Here is a 25934-nt window from a genome sequence, read left to right as displayed (position 1 = left end):
CACACAAAATAAATACCTATGTGATAAGCACTCAAAATTATAAGTCATACTTATGAGATATTAAGTCATAATTATGAGATAGACATTCAACATTGTGACCAATGACACTTGGATTTTAACAATATTTGAGCTGCTAAACATCTGTAGATTTACAATGAGGAAAAAAAAAATAACTTTAGTAATCCAGGGAAAAGAAATGGAGGATTTTAATGGAGTGCTGGATTTGTCAATGAAACACCTGCATGATGGTTAAAAGACTAAAGTTATTGTTAGCATTAGCGTTAGCATTAGCTAAACAATGAGCTGAGCAAGTGTATTTTTCTAGTCGTTTAAATGATTATTATGCAGATAAACGTCTCTGTGACAGGTGTAGAAAATTTGTAGTCACTTAAAAAGACAAGTATGTTTGTTCTAAGTTTCACATTTTCCGGATGTTCTATCTAAGTTAGCAAAAACAAGGAAAAGAATGAGGAAATTTTCAAACTCAACATTTGGTCCAATGTAGTTTATTTTGCTCATCTGACAGAGATGATAAATTTCAAGCACTCGAAAGAAACACAAAATGTATTATTAAAGACATAAAAGCACATAAATTAAGTATTAACTCCAATTGCCATGGCAAAAATTAGACATGAAAAGCTAGTAACCAAGAAGCTCATTTGGGTCACATTTTTCCATCAGGCAGAGAAATGAGATTATGAGAAATATTAAATATGTGAGATTTTGAGATGGTAACCCCACCTTACCTCGCCGGCCACGTCTTCTTCTGACCAAGGAACCTGAGGTAGTTAAGATGAAAACGATGTTCCTCTTCATTGTCCTCACGGTAATCCTGATGAGTCTGAGGAAACTGTGAAGACAGAGAACAGCCTTCCTCTTCCTCACAATCCTGTTGCCAACACCTCTGAGGTCATCGTGGTCTCCAGCGGTAAAGATGAGGTGAAGTTCATCTTCATCGTTCTCACATTCCTCCTGGGGTCAACTCTGAGGTTAGTGTGAAGACAGAAGACAGCCTTCCTCTTCCTCACAATCCTCTTGCCAACATCTCTGAGGTCATCATGATCTCTGACAGTCAAGATGAGAATGACCATCCTCTTCGTGGTTATGTGCCTCCTGATGGTGACTTTGAGGTCACTGTGAAGACGGGGGACAACCTTCTTCTTTCTCTTGCCAACACCTCTGAGGTCATCATGATCTCTGACAGTCAAGATGAGAACAACCATCCTCTTCATGACCATGTGCCTCTTGATGGTGACTTTGAGGTCATTATGTCCTCAGATGATGAAGATGACAGCCGTCCTGTTTCCACAATAGATCTTCTATCTGGTGGCTACTCAGACATCGTCATGGAAATACGTGATGAAGATGATGGCAGCCACTCTCTTTACTCTTCATATCATATAGAAGAGCACTCAGATAACTGCACTAAAGTAATCAGAATCAGATTTAATTGGCCAAGTATGAATGCACATACAAGGAATTATTAAATCAACAAGTAACAAAGGAGGGCAATCAAACCTTTGTGACATCGTAAAAGCAAACGCTTCAATACAAATTCAGAATTTAATCAAGTCTCTCTTCTCCAAAGCTGCACCTCCTCATATTTTTAATTTTATTTATTCTTTATTTTTGTAATTCATGACTTTTATTTGATATATTTTGATTCCAGGAAGACTGACAGGTCACCTCATAACCTGACAGTTTTATGGAGGTAATGAGCCAAAGCAGAAATGTTTGCAGGTGTGTGATTAGTGAAGAAAACATTCAGTGTTATCACGGCTGTTGACAGATTATCGGTGATCCATGTCGTTATTGATAATGAGCAATAAGCTGCACTTCAACAGCAGGGCAGGTTTGGTGATTACAGTCAATTAAGACGGTGTGTGTGTGTGTGTGTGTGTGTGTGTGTGTGTGTGTGTGTGTGTGTGTGTGTGTGTGTGTGTGTGTGTGTGTGTGTGTGTGTGTGTGTGTGTGTGTGTGTGTGTGTTTTATTCACACATCCTTCTAAACTCGCTTGTGTTGTTGTGTAATCAACATCTGTTGTGACAGGAAACCTCCTCCTTTCTCAGAATGTCCCACTTCACATAATGAGTGTCACAGCAAACTGCAGGGCAGAGGCTGATTTTACTCCTCTGTCACTCCTCCTCTTCTTCTCACCACCTTGTCTCCTCTGTCCTAAAGCTTCTCCATTTGGTGCAGCAGAATATTTACAGAGGAATCCTTCAAATGGTTATGCAAACACCAAATTTGGCACAAATACACCTTAGACATTACTCTTTTGAAAAAGCCAATTGGCCACTTGAATTGTCAATAGGTGGCCAAGTCAGGGTCAATTGAAGAATTACACAGGGGTCAAAATTTAAAAATGCTCCAATCACATTGAAAACTACACCACATTATTTGTCTGATCATAAAGATTCCAAAAAGGTATAGATTGGACAATATATGACTGAATGTTCTGAAGTTATGCGGCAAAAAAGCAAGACAAAGGCCAATTTCAGTTTTGTACAGGGGTCAGAAGTCAAAGTTGCTTCAATTTTGGTAAAAAAAAAAATGATGCAAACTATTGGGTGAGTGACTAGGATTTTTAAAAGGAATAGTTTGCACCATCTGTCATACTTAGATATCATATTACAGGGTAACATGTGTCACATGTCATAGAATCCAATGGACGTTGACACTATTTGACCTTTACTTTGAAGACCAAACATTAAGCACAGTCAAAAGTATTCCATTTATTAATCCTCTTAGCTCAACTAATAATTTGCACCACTTTTTTTCTTTACCAGAATTGAGGCAACTTTAACTGTAATTGGAGCATCACCACTTGAAGGATTGTTTCAGTTATCTGCTGCACTAATTGTGGAAAACCAAGAGAAAAATGTCTCTGTCCTTTTCCTGTATTTTCTTAACTTTCTCCCCCATCATCCGATTAAAACAGCTTTTTCGTCATGCTCTGCACATTTTCAGACAACTTTTCATCTTTTTTATTCCTTTTTGTTACTGCAAACTATCAGAAACACAGTAATGTGGGTTATCTTGCAGTATTGGCACGCTTGCTTCAAATGATAAAAGAAGAGGTTTAGGCGCCATCTGCTGGTCAGGTGTGACAGCTCCAGCGTGGTCCAACGAAAAGTAGAAACAAAACCGATTAAATGATCACTTGATTATATAAAATTGTCAGTGTTTGTGACAGAAAAAGTGGAACTTTATTTATTTATTTATTTTAGAATTTAGTTTTTGTGCCTCAAATATGAATTAAACTTTTAATAATAATAATTGTATTCATATCAGATTTTCATCATAAATACTAAGCGCTTCACATTGCAAAATTTAAAAAATTACAATAAAACACCAACATTTAAAGCAGCATTTAAAAAATGAATTAATAAATATAAAACCTTAAAAAATTAAAGCATTAAAATAAAAACATAAAATATTGCATTTAGATCACCTTTACTGAAGATGATTTAAACTTTTTAAAGCGTTAAAAATGTTTTTTCTTTCTTTCTTTATCAAGATTTTAGATAATTTTACTAAAGGAATCTAAAAAGAATGATGTAAACGGTTTTAAAATCTGGTTAAATTACAGATATTCTAGTTTAAACTGCTGTTAAACCACTTTTTTTTTCACCCTTTTAATGCCAGAAGTAAACTGGACATGGATTTAAAATTGGAGATAATCTGGTTTTAGTTGTCAAAAACCACAAGAACGTCTTTAGAATTTGGTCTATTCTTCGTCAAAACACATCATTTGAAGAGGCCGCTTTGAGATAGGATTTCTCTCTTTTTATGTTTTATAAATAAATGAAGCATATTTAACCATCAGATCACAATACTTCCCCTGGCTGCATCAAATTACCAAAATGTGAATGTTTGCATATTTATAGCTTTTAATCTAATTATGTTTTAGGATTTCCATTCCACTTTACTGACGCAAAATTGTTTTCTGGCTCAGCCTCAAAACTATTTTTCCCCAAAACAAAACAGATTTAGACATAAAGTGTCACTGTAATTATGAATTAGTTCCCCAAAGAAATTAACCTATTTAATCCACATCATTTCGTGCAGTTTGGCACACTTTAACTTTATTTTTATTTTTCAGAATCATGTCCAATAAATTGTGACTAAAGAGGAAAATTCCAAAAGTTTTCTTTTTGTCACTGGCTTAATGTTTGAGTTTATCTTGCAATGACCACCATACTAGGACACGGTACAAAATTAATTCTAATGTGCAAAATCTGGATCGTGTGTGTTCAGTAAATTCAACAAAACACGCGTAAGAAGGAAAAAATATATCAAGGTATCGTTCATAATGAAAGTTTTCACTTTTTTATTGTAAGTATATCAACTGACTATCGCAAAACCTGATCTTCACTGTCTGGTTCCAAACGCCAGGGGGCGCTTGGGATCTACTCATAGAGCTGGACAAATCTGACTCTCATGTCCTTTTTTCTCAAAACTTTCTTGTAAAACATTTAACATGCAAGAAAATTCAATTGATTAAATCTCATCAACGAATAAAAAAGCAATTTATTGTAGTCTGCCTTTAATTTTTCAGTATGTTTTCAGAAAGGTCATTTTAAAATATTATAATGGTAAATGCTATTTTATTTCCTGGTTTGTTTTGCGAAATTCCATCCCTGTTTTAATAGCGGTGAATGCATTCTTGAAAATGATGTGATGTTTTGGTTATCAGCTTTCCAACATAGTGTTATGCCTTCAGTTTTGCCTCTTTTTTTTTCTTTTTTTTTTACAAATACCATTAAAAATGCTTGCATAATATGCTAATTATTATTTTGCATGATGGTTTCCTAATGTTTTCCAAAATGCTGCTCTGTTTTCTGATTTCTTAATATGTTCTCCAATCTTGTTTTTGAGTTTGTTTCAGCCATTTTCCTCTGATGTCTGTGTGTCGTTTGAAATATTTTCTTATTTCTTATCGCTGTATTTCGCATTTCAGGGCCACCCTGCAAAACGTTTGTTCCATTTTCAGATTTGCTGATACGCTCTCTAATATTCTGTCATATTGTCAGTTTTTGATAATTAGCTTGTCAATGACTTTGTCATTTTATAAAAAAAGTTTGACATATTATTCTTATTGTCACTTTGATTCTGCTTATCATTTTATTTTATTTTCAAAATGTTATTCTGTTTTCTGATTTGTTAATGTGTTGTCCAAAATATTACTTTGTTTTTGATTTTGTTTGTTATTTTCCTTTAGGGGAGGTGATGGTCTAGTGGTTAAGGACAAAATAAAATAAAATAAATCGCTGTAAGCATAATTGGGCTTGAGACCAGAGGATCCTCAGTTCAAATCCAACCCTGACTGGATAATCACTAAGGGCCCTTGGGCAAGGTCCTTCACCTAGTTGCTCCCGGTGTGTAGTGGGCTCCTTGTATGGCAGCAGCCTCACATTGGGGTGAATTTGAGGCATTGATGTGTAAAGCGCTTTGAGTGTCTGATGCAGATGGAAAAGCGCTATATAAATGCATTCCGTGTGCTGTTTGAAATATTTTCCTCTTTTCTGCACAGAGTTGTTTTCCTACAGCACGGCTGTGTTTTGCATTTCAGAGCCACCATCCAAAATGACTGAAAGTGATGCAGTCGGGTATTTAATTTAATTTAATTTATGTAATTTATATAGCGCCAAATCATGGCTGCAGACCTGATGTGCCATTCCAGATTCCCCTTTACTGATGCTGCATTTATTTATTTAATATTTTTGAAGATACCAACACGTAACGTACCTCGCACTTTATAAACAAGGGGGCGTGGCCACTGTTGCGGGCTTTGCTTCCGTGTTTACACAGACAGCCACAAAGAAAGAGGAGAGTGACATCAGGTTCAGTCTATGGTCACACACAAGCCAGTCCAGATTCCACCGTCGCATTTTACAGCGGAATGTTCACTCGAAGGGGGCATGGAGACGTCAAGAAATCTACACAGAAAGTTCTGGACCCAAAGAAGGATGTTCTAACCCGCCTCAAACACCTGCGGTCGCTGTTAGGTGAGTGAAGTGCCGAGGCTTAGCTAGCGGCGCTAACAGCTAGCTGCCAGCTGTAGCGGTTAGCTGTCTCTGCCTACAGGCAAACGACACGCACTGTTCCGTCAGCGCCGTGGCTCCGTGGGGTGTTTGTCGCCCACCGTGTGAACTCTGTCACGTTTTCAGACGCGCTAACGGAGAGCGAGGCTAACGTGAGCTCCAGCTAGCCAGCCAGCATTAGCGCAGGTGTAACATCAAGTTCTGTGACCCGGTTATTTCTCACTGTAAATAAATTTTACTGCAATCTGTCCCACACTCTATTTGAAGAGCTGGCATCAGAAATGTTACCTGCAAAGTTTTGGAGTGTTACATCATTTTATTTGTTTGCAGAAACTTAAAGCCAGCAGCTGCGTCTGCATCCAAAACATTCAACCATCCATCCATCCATCCATCCATTCATTCATTCATGTTAATCTAAAGACATTGTTTTGCTTTCTATTGCTGTGTAACATTGTGCAAACACAACGTAAAATTTGCACATTTTACCTTCACAATCACAATAAATATGCATGATTGTTCTTAAAGACCTTCCTGAGCAAATACAGTAAAACGCACCTACACAGTCATCGTATAAACCGGACAAAAGCAAAGTCCATGTAATAAACACCATATACCAGGGCTGTCAATAAAGTAACGGTCCTTTTTATTTTTTTCAAAAACTATATGGATTTCATTCATATGTTTTTACGTCAGACATGCTTGAACCCTCGTGCGCATGCGTGAGTTTTTCCACGCCTGTCGGTGACGTCATTCGCCTGTGAGCACTCCTTGTGGGAGGAGTCGTCCAGCCCCTCGTCGGAATTCCTTTGTCTGAGAAGTTGCTGAGAGACTGGCGCGTTGTTTGATCAAAATTTTTTCTAAACCTGTGAGACACATCGAAGTGGACACGGTTCGAAAAATTAAGCTGGTTTTCAGTGAAAATTTTAACAGCTGATGAGAGATTTTGAGGTGATTCTGTCGCTTTAAGGACTTTTCACGGTGCGAGACGTCACGCTGCGCTCTCAGGCGGCGTCATCAGCCTGTTCAAGCTGAAAACCTCCACATTTCAGGCTCTATTGATCCAGGACGTCGTGAGAGAACAGAGAAGTTTCAGAAGAAGTCGGTTTCAGCATTTTATCCGGATATTCCACTGTTAAAGGAGATTTTTTTAATGAAAGACGTGCGGACGGATCCGCGCGTCGGGACGCAGCCGACGCGGTGCGGCGGCACAGGAAAAACACCTCCGTGTTGATAACCATTTGTAAAATCCAGGCGGCTTTTGATGGCTTTCAGTGGAGTGAGTATATGAGAAATTGTTTAACAGGCAGGACATGTTCCAACTTGTCCTTAAGGCTTTCAACAGAGGTGTTTTTCCTGTGGCGGAGCGTCGCGGCGGCTGCGTCCCGACGCGCGGACCCGTCCGCACGTCTTTCATTAAAAAAAATCTCCTTTAACAGTGGAATATCCGGATAAAATGCTGAAACCGACTTCTTCTGAAACTTCTCTGTTCTCTCACGACGTCCTGGATCAATAGAGCCTGAAATGTGGAGGTTTTCAGCTTGAACAGGCTCACGACGGCGGCTGAGAGCGCTGAGCGACATCTCGCACCGTGAAAAGTCCTTAAAGCGACAGAATCACCTCAAAATCTCTCATCAGCCGTTAAAATTTTCACTGAAAACCAGCTTAATTTTTCGAACCGTGTCCACTTCGATGTGTCTCACAGGTTTAGAAAAAAGTTTGATCAAACAACGCGCCAGTCTCTCAGCAACTTCTCAGACAAAGGAATTCCGACGAGGGGCTGGACGACTCCTCCCACAAGGAGTGCTCACAGGCGAATGACGTCACCGACAGGCGTGGAAAAACTCACGCATGCGCACGAGGGTTCAAGCATGTCTGACGTAAAAACATATGAATGAAATCCATATAGTTTTTGAAAAAAATAAAAAGGACCGTAACTTTATTGACAGACCTCGTATAACGAATTTTGTATAACAGATTTTTGCTCACATCAGATAAAATGTCCTGCCCCTTCGTAAATGTATTTCCATTAAAAATCCTTCACATGTAAATGACAGAGCAGTATAGACATGCCCAGTAACAGAGTGTGAAATGAAGTTTAGCTTGCCAATTCAAGAAAAGTGGGTACCGTATGTCCGTGATTAAAATTCCATTAATTTTTTTCAAACTATGCTGAAACATGGACCTAAACGAGGCAGGGCATAATTCAAGGCCAGTGATTATTAACAAAATGCTGCTTGCTGCCTGCACTGTAATATGGTGTTATCTTTCACACATATCCCCGGGAGTGACAAACCAAACCGCTTTAGGTCAGAACGCTCTGCGGGGCTGCAAACCCGTACACTTGCTAAATTGGAGACCGCACAGGGCTGTGATTTGTCACTTCTACAGTTTCACTCCTTCCTCTCCCATCATATTTTAAAAGTTTTTGCAGTGCACCCAGCTATTATATTTCGGTCATGGATCAAAAGTCCACAAACTTCACAACACGGTGTTGGAAAAAGATTCTCAAATGACTCGTAATTCATGTAGGAAATTGTACGTACCATATCGTTGGTTTGGAGGTTGATGATTGTTTTGTACATATAGCTGATTTCGATTATAACGGATAAAATTTACTGGTCCACTTGAATCCATTATATGTAAGTTTTACTGTAATTGCAAAGAACATATGCACTCATGCACATACAGAACGGTGCACGTACAGAAGCCTACACTGACATGAGCCTTTAAATATGAAATAATAAAAAAGTGCCATCCTGGTTTGTTCACTTGTTTTAAAGTTTGGACATCAGCAGGCACAGATCAACTGGAATGTTTCAAAACATGCTCTTTTTTTTTTAATTAATTTCCTGCCATTTATCCAGTTTTGGGTCACAGGGACAGCTCATCCTACTCTTCCCTTTCCCTGGCCAAGTCCTCTAACTCTTCCTGTGGGATCCTGAAGTGGTCCCAGTTCCAGAATAGTGTTTTGAGCTAGCCATCAGTAATTTGCAGTTTTGGTATCATCACCAGCCTTGTGTACTCCAGTGTGTACTCTTGTGTACTCCATCCCTGTTCTGTTGTATATTTCATCCTGTATTTGCCTACATTCTGGCCGTCATGTTTCTCCCAGTGGCTGCTAGTATAATTTGTTTTGCTGACCTAACACACAAAGTGCCCAGTGTTCAGGTGACTAATAATTTTTGATCATTCATTCAGCATTGACTAAACATCCATACTGGGCTGAGGTCCCCCGCCTGTTATGCTAATACAGCATGGTGACACATTAAACAGATAAACACAGATGGACGCAAGGAGACTCTTTCGTTCATGTTCAGCTGAATTGTTCATGCTTACTGTTCTACTGCTGGCACTGATAGACCTTTCAGGAATGTTCTGACACAGATATCTCATGCAGGCAGGTCTTGTGTATGGTTTTTGGCTTCTTGGCCAACATGTTTTCAATTGACACACCTGATGACCTGAAGAGTAGCAGCAGTTCAAGCCATTCTCATGCCATAGACAGGCAAGGGCCGTATTTATGATGTCATAAAACTGATGTAATTGCAGCTCTGTTTGCCTGAGTGTTGAAAAAGGATGTGAACCTGCTGTGATGTACGAGGTGTATTAGATAAGAAACCGACACTTTTATTTATTTATTTTTTAACTATATGGATTTGAATGATGTGCAATTACACCAGTCATGCTTGAACCCTCGTGCGCATGCGTGAGTTTTTTCACGCGTGTCAGTGACATCATTTCCCTGTGGGCAGGCCTTGAGTGAGATGTGGTTCAGCCCTCTCAGCTGAATTCCTTTGTTTCATACGCTGCTCGAGACGGCGCCCGTTGCTTTATCAAAATTTTTTCTGGACCTGTGAGGAATATCCGAGTGGACACTATTCGAGAAATTTAGCTGGTTTTCGGTGAAAAGTTTAATGGCTGATGAGAGATTATGGGGTGTTTCTGTCGCTGTAAGGACTTCCCACGGAGCGGGACGTTGCGCAGCGCTTCCAGGCGCCGTCGTCGGCCTGTTTCGACCTGAAAACATCCTAATTTAAGGCTTAATTCACCCAGGACATCGTGAGAGAACAGAGAAGATTCAGAAGAGGCAGGCATGAGGACTTTATGCGGACATTCCACTGTTTAAGGACATTTTTTAATGAAAGACATGCGCGCAAATTCGCCGAGTCGTTTCCGTGACGACTCAGTGAATCTGTGTGCGCCGCGACAGGAAAAACACCTCCGTGTTGAAAACCATTTGTAAAATTCAGGCGGCTTTTGATGGCTTTCAACAAGTGAGTAACAGAAATTGTTTAACAGCTTGGGCATGTTCCAACTTGCCCGTTAAGGTTTCCAACGGAGGTGTTTTTCCTGTCGCGACCCCCCGTGGTCGGGTCCGGCCCAACATGCGGCTCTGCCCGCACATTCTTTCATTACAAAATGTCCGTTAACAATGGAATGTCCGAATAAACTCCTCATGCCGACTTCTTCTGAAAGTTCTCTGTTCTCTGACGACTTCCTGGGTCAACAGAGCCTGAAATGTGGAAGTTTTCAACTTGAAACGGCGAGACGCTGCCGCCTTGAAGCGCAGATCGCCGTCAGGCGCCGTGGGCTGTCCTTACGGCGACACTACCAGACCAAAATCTCTCATCAGCCGTTAAAATTTTTACCGAAAACCAGCTGAATTTATCGAATGGTGTCCACTCAGTTGTGCCTTACAGTTTTGAAAAAATTTTGATCAAACAAAGCAGCAGTTTCTGAGCCATTCCTAAACAATGAAAAAACGACGAGAGGGTGGGAGACTCCTCACTCAAAGACTGCCCACAGGCGAATGACGTAACCGACAGGCGTGAAAAAACTCTCACATGCCCACGAGGGTTCAAGCATGTCTGATGTAATCACACGTGATTCAAATCCATATGGTTTTTGAAAAAAATAAGGTCGGATACTTTTCTAATAGACCTTGTATGTTCTGGAAAGATGGTTTCAGAAAAATGTAGATGAGCACTGGTTTACACCTTTTTCTGAAAGGAGCTCATACTTTTCTGCTTCACATCCTTTTCTGAGCAGAATGTCTGCTGCTCTATTGTTTCCTCTGCAGATGGACCAGGACCTTCATATCTGATAGTCACTATCTGCTTACTCGCAGGGCTTCAGTAAAAATGCTTGAAGTGTTTGTGCCTTCTGTTATCGTAGCTCGCCTTCAATGTCAAGACCAGTGCAGCCAAAGTGAAGGTCACTACAGCGCTCTGGCTGTGTGTAGGTCCTCATCGTTGGTGTTTTTCCTTTCCCCTTTTCTGCAGTTAAAAATAAGATTGGTCTGTTTTGCCAGCAGCAGATATGTGGGCCAAATGTTGATGTCCCCGATCCTGCTTGAATTTAGTGTTTTCAGCTGAGGAAGGATTTCCTCCTGGTGCTGCTGGTTCCTGTCCGGACAGGAAGTAATGACGAGAGATTGGTGCTGTGGACTTGGAATATGGCTCGTAGACTTGTGCGCTTTTGTGGTCTTGTAGGTTATTGAATTCACAACGACGTACATGAAGGTCTGAGCTGAGAACACAAACCATGAGGCTTAAGTCCCCTTATACTATTGTGGGAGAACTGTATAAATTTGTTAAACCAGCTTGTTGAATGTGGTCATACTGTCAGCAGTATTAGATTGAGAGTGCAGTCTGTGGACTGGGCTATTTTCAGAGTGGGCCTGTGATGGTTTTCTGGTCACTGAGCAGATCTGTGGGATAGAGTGTGAAAGCTGCTGCATGTTAAGTTGCTGGTCATGCCTGGCTGCATTTGGCTGTGGTTGTTAATTACAAGAGCAAACCACCTGATCACTCACAGCGTGTCTCGCTGGAGGCACAAATGGTTTTTCTCTGACGTTTTCCTGCCCAAAGTCATTCTGTGGCCCCTGTTAACTTTGCTTTCACTGTGACAAAGCACCACCAGAATTCCTTTTAAAAATTCCTTTCTTATATAAATGAAATCCATTGATTGATTGAATTTTTTTTTTTTTTTTTACTGAGAGGATTGTTTTTGTGAGAACCACCACTGATTCATGAAATAGAAATTTAAATTTCACTTTTCACTTGGTTCATCCCATCACCAATTCGTCAGTTCAACAATAAATCTTGTGTGCCAAGAGTTTGCATGTAAATGGGGAAACAAAACTGAATGGTGTAAAATGTTTGCACTTTCAGCCAGTCACCACCACCTCATCAGTTCATAGTTTAATAGTGTTTTCATTGAATCGTGCTGTTTTCAGTCTGAAAAAACATGTTGCTGGTGTGATGTTTTAGCAGGGAAAGCTTTGTTTAACCATTTGTAGACTTCTTAACCTTGCAAGCACCAGCTGGTACTTCCTCTACCATCACAGGAACTAAAAGCCCGTTCAAGGAAATGTTGGAAAGGTGTTGGGACAACAGGAGTTATGTGACTTGGATAAGCTCAGATTAGATGTGTAGAGTGGTTATATTCTTTTTTTTTTTCTTTCCGTCATTAACACAGACTTTAGCTATTTCTATGATGGAAAAAAATTAGGCTGTTATTGTATAATGGGGACAGCGATCACTACAGATTTTATATGTTTATACAGAAATCCTTTTAATTTAAGAGAGTTGAGCCCCATCCAGGGGGAGACACTAACGGGACCAGCCGAAAGAGAAAGAAGAAGACCTTTGAAACAAGGTTCCAAATGTGTTCTCCACCGCACGGGGGAACACGAGACAGCCTGCAGCTGTAGATAATTTGTCTGGGATTCTGGAAGCAATGAGAGAATGGCTTCATCAGCCAAGTTTGGAGAGCAAATGTGTCATCAGCTACAAAATTATTATTTTTAGGGATGTCCCGATCATGTTTTTTGGCCCCGATCCGAGTCAGAGTCATCTGATTTTGAGTATCTGCCGATACCGAGTCCCGATCCGATACTTAAAAAAACTGAATGAACAAATGCTAAATATATAATAATTTCATTTTAATCACCTTATTTTATTATTTATCACTAAACGGTGCACTTCTCTTTGAGGTAGCTTGAACAATCAAGTAATAATCTACCAGACTTTAAAAATGTACAAATTTCCACGTTATTTTATTTGTCTAAAAATAAATGTCCAAGGTTCCTTATGTTAAACAAGAAATTATCTAATCTGAAATAACAGGTAGTTTTAATTTATAGATGAAAGGTTTCTAACGAACCATTTATTGATTTAGCTATGTTAATTCCAAGTGTTCTAAACTTTTTTAAACAGTAATCAGAAATTTTGAGATAACAAACCACAACAACAAAAAATATTTCCAAGGATTTTTCTTCAGACACATGATTTCTGCACTGATCTGTGGTTCAAATCCCCGCCTGACTGGAAAATCACTAAGGGACCTTGGGCAAGGTCTTTAATCCCCTATTGCTCCCGGTGTGTAGTGAGTGCCTTGTATGCCAGCACCCTGACATCGGGGTGAATGAGAGGCATTATTGTAAATCGCTTTGAGTGTCTGATGCAGATGGAAAAGCGCTATATAAATGCAGTCCATTTACCATTTGTACAGATCAGTGGTTTCTGCCACTAGTCTTCCGTGTTTTGGCCCGACGCATTGTTCCTATTGGACAGTGCGAAGCTACATCACAGCTCAGAGCGTGGAAAGTTCAAAAGTCAACTTGAAAAGTAAAAGGAAAAAAAACCCTTACATTTGTGTCCTGACAGTCCTCATTGTGCCCCTCCAATGCTTTATCAGTGTTCAACAAGTTCAGAGCAGTGAATGTGAATGAAGACGGAAGCTCTTTAAGACGCGCTCCTAAATGTGATGAGTGCACACGTCGCTCATGCGCACACCATCTCTCGCTCCGTTTTGCAGACAAACGATCACAGTACAATTTGTTTTTTTGTTTTTGTTAATCAGATGACAGATTGTCATCCTGAGGACTTGGTCAGTACCGGGTCCTGCTGTGCACGGAAGGATGACTGAGCAAGAGTTTCGGTGAGAAAGTGTCCATCATCTTCTTGTCATTCCATCGAGGCGTCAGGCTGAGCGCATAAACACACAAACAGCAGTTCTGCGAAAGAAACCTTTGCGTGCGTAACTCCCCCCACCTCTGTCCGGGTTACAGTTCCATCTCTTCTTCCCAAATTCATTGCGCAACTCTTGTTCCCTTTTCTCCTCTGGAATCGGTTTCAGACGCACGCGTGTGCGAGAATGTCCGGTTGAACTTATGTTTTTTTCTTTTGTTCAATTTTAAAAAAAAAAGAAAGATTGGGTTGAAGTTTGACTGTGTCAGCCTGCCGACAAGCTGCAATGCGCGCTCCCATCAGAAGCGTTGCATCAAAAGCCGAGCTAAAGCGACGCTTCTGACACCTCTAAAAAGCAACGTGTCTCACGCCTCTGACGCTTCCAACGCGTGAAAGGCCCATTAATCTGCAATAATGAGCTTGAAATAGCGCTGATCAAAATAATGAGGATAAAATCTATATCGGATTCCTGATAGGGATGCAACGTCCCATTTCGATCAAGTCTGAAACCACGTGATCGGGCCCGATTTCCAATCACGTGATCGGATTGGGACATCCCTAATTATTTTAAATAGTGTGGCGTCCAGCGGGACGTATTGGCGTGAGGAATTGCGCAGCAGTGCGGGGATCTAATTCATGCAAGTGTCAAGGTGCCTTGAGTCTCCAAATGAAAATGGCATATGACAACAAAGTGATTTAAATATGTTTTTTAAACCGTACTGCTGTTGATTTATTCCTTTATTTTAGAATGGACTGTTTGGACATGGACACTTTGAATAAAATCAAGTAGGTTGCGAGGTATGTTTATGAATATCATATCCTTTTTTGAGCTTTAATTTTCCTATCTTTCATCTGAGATATTGTTCTTAAGTAGTGCCATGTCTGTAGGAAGTGTGTATTCCTATAGAAAATTGGGAGCTTAAGTAGATGTTTCATGGGCGGTCGTATGAGGCTGTGTTTGAAAGTAGGATGTATAAAGAGGTGTATTTACTCTGACATAGTTTTAGCAGACAAAGTGTGCATTAGTTAAGACATGGTTGACATTGAGATACAAAGACACACACAAATAGTTATTTTAAGAAAAAGACTGACATTTATTTAACATGGTCAAACATATATATATATATATATATATATATATATATATATATATATATATATATATATATATATATATATATATATATAAAATGTGAGTCAGGGACATTTAGTTTTTTGTGAAATGTGTGGATTGATTGATGACTATTTTCATACAGTGGCTTGCAAAAGTATTCAGCCCCTTGGTATTTCACACATTTTAATTTGTTTATGGCATTTCAAATACAAAAAGTAAATCAGGCTTCTGAATATTAAAAAAAATCTAAAATGATCTTCCTTAGACTCAAACTGAAAGTAAATCTGTACAACTTGATATAAATTTATTAAAAATATCAAAGCCAAGATGATGGGTGCATAAGTAATCAGCCCCTTTGGTATACTACCTGTAAATAATCAGTTTAATTGCCAGTTTTCTTCAGGTAAGTCAGGGGATGGATACATGAACTTTTCCAAGTCACTGAATATGTCTTGAACTTTATTTACATCAGTTATTTGTGCTGAAGACCCTCCCATCCTGTGCACCAATTCAGCATTTCTTGTATATTTGTTTTGTGAATTGTTCTGTAATTTGCGTCTGTAGCATGGCTCAAGCAGAGTCACCCCTTTGAGTCTGGTCTGCTTAAGGTTTCTTCCTCAAATCAGAGGGAGTTTTTCCTTACCACTGCTGCTCTGGGGGTTAGTAAGGTTAGACCTTACTTGTATGAAACGCCTTGAGGCAACTCTGTTGTGATTCGGTGCCATATAAATGAAAATAGATTGAAAAATTTCTGAAGAAATACAAACAGTATGACACTCTATGGTAAATCTATACGGAGCAGACAGTTCTGAAAAACTGAGTGACTGTGCAAGAAGGAGAAGAGTGAGGAAAGCCAGCCAGATGACCCAGAAGGAGTTACAGGCTTCTGTGGTTGTGATTGGAGAAATTGTGCATAGTGCATGTTTTACATTTTGCATCACCAGTTATACAGCTTGAAGTGGCACAGAGGATTTTCTTTAAAAGAAGACCTGAAAGTTCAGCTACAATTTGACAGAAGGTACATCTGAGATGCAAGCCTCGATTTAATGTTTTGGTGAAAGAAAACCATCCTTCTTGCGCAGTCACTCAGTTTTTGAGAACTGTCTACCCCACGCAGATTAAACAGATTACGCGGAATTCCTCTTCACGTCTGTCTCAATGTGCCGAAAAAGTGCTGATGTCCACATCTTTTCACAATTCCTGTGCTAGTCAGATGACATCCCGGATAAAACACAGCGTCCAGTTTGGAAATGAACTGCACATTCCACTGTTACAGGAATTTTCGTTATGGAAAGAGGAGAGGAGGCTTTGCGTGTTGCGGCGGTGCCGCTTGGTGCAAAACAACACCGTGATGAAGCCTCACAGGACATGTTCTGGCATGTCCAGGCACATCCACAATTTCTCGGATAATCACTCGATGGAAAAACCACCGACAGCTGTCTGAACACCATCTCAAAGCCGTCCTGTGAGACCAAAACGGAGGTGGTTTTGTCTCGTTCCAGTAGCGAATCCATCGTGACGCGCGAAGCCTCCGCTCGGCTTTCCATGACAAAATCTCTTGTTAAAAGTGAAATCTGCCGGAAAATGGTTGATGTCCAGCTCTTGTGATAACCAGAGAAATTGCACACGATGGTCACAGATCCATACAGCCATCCGTTTAGAAATGAAATGGTCACTCAGCCTGTCGATGGCGGCTTCGGAGTGCGGCGCACCACCTGTTGCTCTGGGCCATCCTTAAAGCAACAGTAACACTCCGTAATCTCTTTGAAGCCCATAAAATTTTCACCAAAAACCATCTGAATTTCTCGAATGGTGTCCACTTTGATGTCCCTCACAGTTTCTGAAAAAATTTTGATCAAGCAAAGTGGCAGTCTCTGAGCCATTCCTAAACAATGAAAAAAAACGACGAGAGGGGTGGACCACTCCTCACTCAACGCCTGCTCACAAGTGAATGACGCAACCGACAGGCGTGAAAAAACTCATGCATGCGTACAAAGGTTCAAGCTTGGCTGACGCAATCACACGTGATTCAAATCCATATGGTTTTTGAAAAAAATAATACGGACGGATACTTTTCTAATAGACCTCGTATTTTGGCTTTTAGCAAGGACAATGTCGGGAGTTGAACTCCGTTCCACTAATGTTAAAGTGCCACTACCGGTGCCTTTTGTTTTTCTGGTCATTGGGGAAAAGCAAAAACAGTAATGCAATACATGATTTCTCAAAGTGTTTTGAAGGCTGGTTAGATTTCTTTTTTGAGGTAAAGGGTACGTATGGTGGAATATTGTAAAAAGTATGAATTTGTTTATGTTATCTGCAGACAGTCTGGCAACAGCATTTGTTTTGAAATCTAGCTACATTTTAATGGACTTCTTACTAGGGATGGGTATCGATAAGATTTTATCTATCGATTCTGCTTATCGATCCAATTCCTTATTGAGTCCCTTATCGATATGGGTCAAAGAGCTTTTTCTTATCATGCACCTGCTCTGTGGAACGGTCTGTGACCGTGAGACAGTCAGAGGCCGTGGACGTTTTTAAGTCAAGACTTAAAGCCTATTTTTATTCTCTTTCTTATGAATAGTTTTTATTTTTTATCTGTTTTATTGTTTTACTTCTGTTTTTAATTATGTATTTGAATTTTTTAATTTTTATTTATTTATTTTAATTTTTTACATTGAACTGTTCTATGTGAGGTGCCTTGAGATGGCTTTTGTTGTGATTTGGCACTTTATAAGCCAATTAAATTTTAATTGAAATTGAACAACATTTTACTGAGTCTTAAAGTAAATGAATGTGACATTGGTCACTGGATCCTTAAACTCTGGACATAATAAACTCTACAGGGTGGATCCTTTATCTCTTAAATAGAAACAGAAATAAACAAAATCTTTAGCTATTGTCAAAAGCATTTCCTTTCAGACATTATTGGCATGAATGTCTTTCCATTCATCTGAGCTCTTGCAGCTGGCTGTGCTGCATGTCAGGATGTAATTTATAAAGAATGCAGGACATCTCATTTTGAGAGGAAAAAAAAACATTTTAGTCGATTGTAGTTTCTTGTCTGTATTACAACATTTGTAAGAGGTGTCATTGTATTTAAGGCTGTGATTCGTTTTGAAGCTATTAATTCCGACTGGTCTCTGTCTCGGCAGAGAGCTGCACAGCGTTTGGAGCTGTGCCAACGGAACGGGGGACGATTCTCATTTCTTGACTGCAACAAGACAAGAGTCCCAGTTAGTGACTTTAATACACACAAAAGTGACTCATGATATTTTAATGGCTTTGAGAGGGGTTAAGATGCGGACTTCCTGTTTCTGAAGAGCAGCGACTCAGAGAACCAACGAGCTAGTGGATTGAAGCATTGCTTCACTGGTTTATGCTTCAAAGTGGTGTTGCGCTGCAGAAATGGTTGATTACAGAGCCGCTGCAGGGTCTGTAATCAACATAGAGGAATGATCATTTTCCCAACAAACGCCTTCAAAAACAACGGCTGCCCTGAAGGACCGATAAGGGAATCATTAAGCAAAAAGAGTATTGATATCGGTGGATCAAATCAATTCTTAACGATACTCGAAAAGAACCGGTGTGTCTTGATACCCAACCCTACTTCTTACCAGCATGGATGTGCACATGTTGGCATGTTGTTGCAAAATCATTGAACTTTAAGAGTGGTGTCAGTTGGAATGGCCACCCTCCGTGCTGACTAAAGCTGACTTCTCACATTCGTATACAGTTGTATTTCTGCATTACTTCACTTCCATTTGGCAAATCGCTTTGCTTTTGTGAAGCTCATCTTTGTCATTGCCGTTTATGAACCCGAAATGGGGGCAGATCGTAGCTTTAAGCGTTTTGGGCGTTTTCCTGCTAGCGTTGAAATAGAATGGCATTACCATATCAGGTTTGTTGTCCATTCAGTATGTGAGAGGGGGCGTGGCTCCAGAGTGGCAGAAGGCTTCTGGGTTTAAGACTGAAGATTGAAGATTCAAAAGTTTGTGATGAACTTCGCCAATGTTCAGAAGTGTTTCCCTGCTGTAACTTACAGTCGTGTAGGTGGCGGAAAAGTAGGACGGGGGCGTCACAGAGGGCGCCATCTTGGAAGTACTAGTGCTACAGTGTTAATCAAAATAAAGTTTTTGAAAATTAATCCCCAAAATTTTCTTCATAAAGGATGCACATCATCGTGCCATGCACAAGCCATATCCAAAAGCTGAGGCCGATCTGACAAACAGTCAGAGAGATCCACATTCTCACTCACACACACACACACACACACACACCACACACACACACACACACACACACACACACACACACACACACACACACACCCACACACACACACACACACAGACTCATCTTGCTATATAGATAGATGGATTATATTCACTACATTTATAATTTAAAGCTGGAAAAGACACTGAGTAGAGGGCGTAATGGTCTTCATTAAATCATGATTAATGCCTTGACTCAGTGCAGCAGTTGTAGTTGTGTTCAGTTGTCTGCTGCTGACATTAGATGATGCTAAACAATTGTAGGTCATTGTCTTTGCTTTCCCCCTATTATCTTAAAGCTTCTTGGTGTTATTCACCATAGATCTTGTTCTTAGCAAAAGGTCTGAGCTCTATGACTCAAGCAAAATGGAACTGAGCCGCAATATCAATTATTCTCAACATATAAATTATTGTCTAATTCGGCTGTGTGGGCTTTTTTGCTGAGGTTGTAAACAGATGAACAGATGGATTGCACTAACTAAGGCTTGAAGGTGGACCTGTGGATTGAGGGACAAATCCATTGTCCCTCCATGATATGTACTCATTCATCCTGTTGAGAGTTCCATAGTGCTCCAGAGGCATGGTAGAGCCTGGACAGGTCATTACATTATTTAGTACTGAACTACAGTAGTGTTCAGAATAATAGTAGTGCTATGTGACTAAAAAGATTAATCCAGGTTTTGAGTATATTTGTTATTGTTACATGGGAAACAAGGTACCAGTAGATTCAGTAGATTCTCACAAATCCAACAAGACCAAGCATTCATGATATGCACACTCTTAAGGCTATGAAATTGAGCTATTAGTAAAAAAAAAAAAAAAAAAAAAAGTAGAAAAGGAGGTGTTCACAATAATAGTAGTGTGGCATTCAGTCAGTCAGTGAGTTTGTCAGTTTTGTGGAACAAACAGGTGTGAATCAGGTGTCCCCTATGTAAGGATGAAGCCAGCACCTGTTCAACATGCTTTTCTCTTGAAGGTCCGAGGAAAATGGGACGTTCAAGACAGTGTTCAGAAAAACAGCGTAGTTTGATTAAAAAGTTGATTGGAGAGGGGAAAACTTATACGCAGGTGCAAAAAATTATAGGCTGTAACAGCCTAGAATTTTTTGCACCGGCGTATAAGTTTTCCCCTCTCCAATCAACTTTTTAATCAAACTTCGCTTCACTTTTTAATGATCTCCAATGCTTTAAAATTGACAAAAAAAAAACAGACGCGTGGAAGAAAATGGAAAACAACCATCAAAATGGATAGAAGAATGACCAGAATGGCAAAGGCTCACCATTGATCAGCTCCAGGATGATCAGAGACAGTCTGGAGTTACCTGTAAGTGCTGTGACAGTTAGAAGATGCCTGTGTGAAGCTAATTTATTTGCAAGTTTCTTAAGTTTTCTTTCTTTTTTTTTTATTTTTATAAATTTGCAAAAATCTTAAACAACCATATTTCACATTGTCATTATGGGGTTTTGTGTGTAGAATTATGAGGGGAAAATTAATTCATCCATTTTGGAATAAGGGTGTAATATAAAATGTGGAAAAAGTGAAGCGCTGTGAATACTTTCCAGATGCACTTTAAATAATGAGCACAGCATTTAACTTCACATTTTTACATACAACACACTTTGCCATATTGGGGGGTTGGGGGGGGGGGGGTTGGTGAGTACCACCTGTCCTGGGGTAAAAAAAACATCCTGGGATAGTATTCCTAGTGTACGTACCTACAGTAGGACAGTAGTAGTAGTACAGTCCTAGTCCTGCTATAGTACCTAGTAAACATGGTTTTATTGTCATGCCCTTTTGAATCAGAATTTATGGCCTTGGGGTTATCTTTTTACTTAATGAAGTTATGTGTTTGGTGCTTCATTATTACTCGCATTACAATCTGATGTCAACCATATGAATTTAGCTCGCATTGAATAAAGAACTTCTATCTTTTATTGCCTGAGAACTAGAGATAAAAAAAAAAACATTAGCTCTGTGTTGCTTATTGGATGATTATCTGTGGAAAACTAGTTGGACTAGTTACTCTGGTTATTTGTCCTGCTTTTAAACAACAGAACAGGGACCAGCGGTGTACTGTATCAGCTGTTTTTCTCTTCTGGTCATTGTTGGCAGCATCGGGTTTAGTTTTTATGCTGCTTGTCAATATAGTTGTCTGTCATATGCTGTGGATTTCCAGGTTCAAAGCTCAAGGAAAATAAAGACTGCAGTTTGGTTATAAACGCATCACGGTTCAAGGTTGTCAAAACAAGTTTTTAGGTCTGCCACAACTGCAAAATAACACTGTAATAGAAGATAAAATTGTGCAAAAAAAAAAAAAATATATATATATTATGAAAAATACAAAAACATGTTGGGAGAGATGAGAGAGGCGAGCCTGACTGATGGGGGAACTGAAGTTCAAACTTATTGGCCTTTAAAACCAATAACGGCAAGTGTTGCTTTTCCTTTTTTTAATTAAAGGGCTGACTCAAGAAAAGGTGTTTTGAAAATGAGTCATGTTGGACAGTCAGAAATGTTAACAAAACATTAGAAAATAGAGTCTGTATGTGGGCCCTCTCCAAAAATATATTCTGATTTATCAGTTGTGGATTTCTATGAGTGTGATCCAAAATACAGCTCACAAGTACAGTCATTCGTCTGACATCTACATATCCCCCCGCACGCGTGCACACACACACACACACACACGATCAACCTCACATAAACACGGCAAAACACTGCAGAGAAAACAAAGACATTCGATGTGTGCTTCCAATCCTGTGCATTCATTTTTAAGTTATTTTGTATTTCCCACACTGTGGTGCAGTGAACATCTTATGACTGCTGTCCTCAAACAGGAGCTTTCTGCCCAGGTGTAGTTTGTCGTACACCAGTGTTTGAAGACTGTAACTGTGTGTGTGTGTGTGTGTGTGTGTGTGTGTGTGTGTGTGTGTGTGTGTGTGTGTGTGTGTGTGTGTGTGTGTGTGTGTGTCATTGAGCAGCTGCAAGGTGGGAGTACAGCTTAAAAAGTCCTACAGTCCAACTTGATACAATCTGGTTTCAAAGAAATGTTTGATCTGAACATTTGATGTAAATTAGTCTGACTGCATTGTGTGTATTGATTCTACCCTTAGAAACAATGTGGTGAATTCAGGCTTATTACAACAGTGGCAACACTACAACAGGGCTATATCATCTCTAAGGAGACAGCATTTGCACCACATCAACATAATATTCTAACAGGTTCTTCCTCTGAACCATTTTTACCAACCATGCCTCATTAAAAAAAACAAACCTAAAAATACTATGTTTTTGAGTAATTCTGCTGACAAACCTTCAATGGAAAAAGATAAATTGAACCAAAAACACAGCTTGCTCAATGGTACAACCATATTTTCTTGAGTATGACGTGTGTGTGTGTTTTTTTTTTTGTTTTGTTTTTTTTTTTGGCTATTTGGGAGATCCTGTGGTTTATACTCAGATGCGACTTGTATACTGAAAAGTCGTGCATTTGTTATTCAGAACAGTTATAGTAACTATAATATAGGACTTTCCCAGGATTCAAAGCACTAAACAAAATAAACTCCAATAATAAAACAGTAAATGCCATTAATAAGAAGTACACCACAACAATGTACACAAATCCCAACTTAATCAGATGATAATACAGAAACAAAAACCATACATTTTCTATATGGGTTTTTCCTCCACAAGAGGCATTTTTTAGCAGGTTCAGCTTATACTGCAGAAAATATTGGTAATTGGAAATAATTATGGTTTTAGCCATTTACATCTGCCTTCATCCGCTAAACATACAATGAGTTTCTACATTTAGGGCAAGCCTCGTTGCTATTGTCCACCTATAGCCCCTACCCAAATAACATTGTGCCTTTATGGACCTTCTTCTTGAGGTAAGTCCTATATAGGGCTTGAGGTCCGTTTTGCGCCATTGCTTATCTTCACATTCAGTAGTAGTCTACGACTCCCCTGGACAGCACACCAGTCTTCTTCTCCAACCAAGGCCTTTACCCATTTACAGTCGGTGGACTGAGACAATGTAGATTCAGTGACTTATCCAAGGACACAGACAGATAGCATGAGCAGGATTCAAACCCAGGTTTACATACATATTGATAGCCCATCTCCTTATCCACATCTTCTTGGAAGGATGGCAAACCTAGGTATGAAATCATTAATCTGCTTCAAACTATATAAATTGCAAACGAATTACAGCCATCTTTAATCTGAGTGCTTTGTGGCTCCTGATCTCTGCTTGACTGAAGCAAATATTTTACTTTGCAATGAATACAACCCTTGTGCTCATGAATGTCAACGTTTTACGGCCACCCAGAAAAGGAGTGGTGAAAGCTGGCAGTTTAGCAGATCTTCAGCGCTAAAGCTGCGGGGATAAAGCACTTTCTAATGTGTGGTATAAGGTCAGACCTTTGCAAGTGCTACTATGACTGTTTCACACCGTGTTCTACAGAGACCCAATCTGTTGCACAGTAAGACACTGGCTGTGAGCTGACAGGCATTCATGCTGCATTTGGCACACTGGCACCACAATCAAATTAAAGAAGAACCCTGAATAAAGGAAGTGTTATGCAGCACTACCCACCACCATCATCATAACCCCAAGTGAAGACTGAGTTTGTTTTAAATCGTCAATTTGATTTATGTATTTTTTCTGCACTGTGAAAGATAAGATGATGTACAGTGAAATATCTTACCGCACCCAGCCCTACCACTCTGGTGGTGGTGAGCAAAATTGTCCTTGAAGGCCAGTGGGTTTGAAGGATTCTGTGTGGGCATAACTGGTGGTGAGGCCGGCTGAGAAAACACAGGAAATGGCAAACAGAGTTCAATCCAGTCTCAAAAATAGTTCACACAAACAAAATGTTCACATAGCTAAAGACACCTTGACACTTGAACAAATTGTGATGATCCCCACACTGGCACACAGTCTTGTGTGCCAATGAGTAAACTGTGTAAACTGTGCTTGAACTGTGCGGCTGCACAGTTTAATTTTGTGCCACTTGCGTGACCCATTGTTAACATTGCTCAACCTGTTTAAAAACACTGCGTGCCACTGCGTATCATTGCGCACAGGGCATCTGAACCTGAATTTGGATTATGGTGAGATGTTACATCTGTAATAAATATAACTTCACAGATACAACTGTTTTACCAATCCATTACAGTATATATAATAAATGATTACCTTTGAGACCAGATTGCAGGTGTGTTCTCCACTGCATGATGAGCACAAGACAACCTGCAGCTGTCGATAATTTCTCTGCGAGTCTGGGAGCAATGACAGAATAGCTTCATCAGCCAAGTTCTGAGAGCAAATGCATCATCAGCTATGAAATGATTATTTTGTGTATCGTGAGACAAAGTGGGATGCATTGGCACGATGATTTGCACAGCAGTGTGGCGATCAAATTCGTGCTAGTGTCAAGGTGCCTTAACAGTTAGAGCCAAGTGCACCACAGGAGGTAAGTCAGCAAACTGGTGAGGAGTGGATGAATGAGCCGGTGTTTTTAAACTGCATTGATGATTGATTGATTGCATCACATTACTGCATCAGATGCATTGTAGATATGCTGCCATTTCTTTATATAAAGAATTGAACAAATGATGTTTTGGTCAAAGTTATAATTTCTGTTGACACAGACCAGTTCCATAGAACAGATGTTTATTTTGTTTGTTTTGTTAAACTCCTTGAATTAAAGCTGAAAGTCTACACTTCAAGCACACTGATGTAATCTACAGAGGCAGAATAACAAAAATGTCCACTGTCCAAATATTTATAGACTTGGCTGTACATTAGACAGTTGCTTGTTGTCCCTCAACAGAGTACCCCAGTTTGAAAAGTGACTCTGAGAGTGCTGGACTGTGATTGACCTCAGCTCAGAGCACTTAGAATAATAAGTGTAGAAGTGTCCATTTTTTGTTGTTTTGTTTCAGGCCTGCCTGATTGCAGAACTGTTAAGTGCATCATGTGGCTGATTCATCATCACTTGCTTGTAACAGATTAATGATTAACCCATCATTTAGGTCAAATATCCCCCTCTCCACTCAGCAAGAAGCAACAGAGAATTGCCTGCAGATAATCTGTTGCCCCTTTGTCACCCTTAAATTTACTATTAACAAATCAGCATGGAGAACACTATGTGGCTGTCTTCACAATGTGTTGGAGTTAGTTGTTTGAGTAACGTGTTGGTTTACTTGGTTATCTTAACTTGGTAGCATAACTGTAGCCAGTTTGTGCTTTGTACCTAGAGAATGTGGCATGAACAGAGTATCAAAGCTTACGGGGCTATGATATGATGTGCTGTGAGTTCTTTTGCTGAGACATTTTAGAACAAATAGCCGGCGTCATTTGTGGCTGTTTGTTTGCGTACTTGACTCATTTGACACTGAGCTTCCATTCTTCCTCTATCTTGTATGCTCTTCCTAATGTCAATAACCTGCAGTATCATTTCAACTCTTACACCTGATTGAGGTGCCATTTTGCTGAATTCAAAAGGCGTTAAGCTAAAAT

At 39.8% G+C, this 25934-nt stretch overlaps 1 protein-coding gene across 1 annotated transcript in view; it reads left to right on the top strand.

Annotated features, from left to right (window-relative positions):
- Positions 1–5814: 5814 nt before the first annotated feature.
- ralgapa2 (Ral GTPase activating protein catalytic subunit alpha 2) overlaps positions 5815–25934 on the top strand; it is a 175037-nt gene continuing 154917 nt past the window's right edge. The window contains 1 exon segment of the mRNA XM_034195116.1: positions 5815–6011. Within this exon segment, the coding sequence (XP_034051007.1) occupies positions 5906–6011 (106 nt within the window). The 5' untranslated portion in view covers positions 5815–5905.

The sequence above is a fragment of the Thalassophryne amazonica genome, chromosome 19 (assembly GCF_902500255.1).
Source record: "Thalassophryne amazonica chromosome 19, fThaAma1.1, whole genome shotgun sequence".
In the NCBI taxonomy this organism is placed as follows: Eukaryota; Metazoa; Chordata; class Actinopteri; order Batrachoidiformes; family Batrachoididae; genus Thalassophryne; species Thalassophryne amazonica.
The sequence above is the reverse complement of the archived record's forward strand: the minus strand, read 5'-3'. Positions and strand labels throughout refer to the sequence as shown.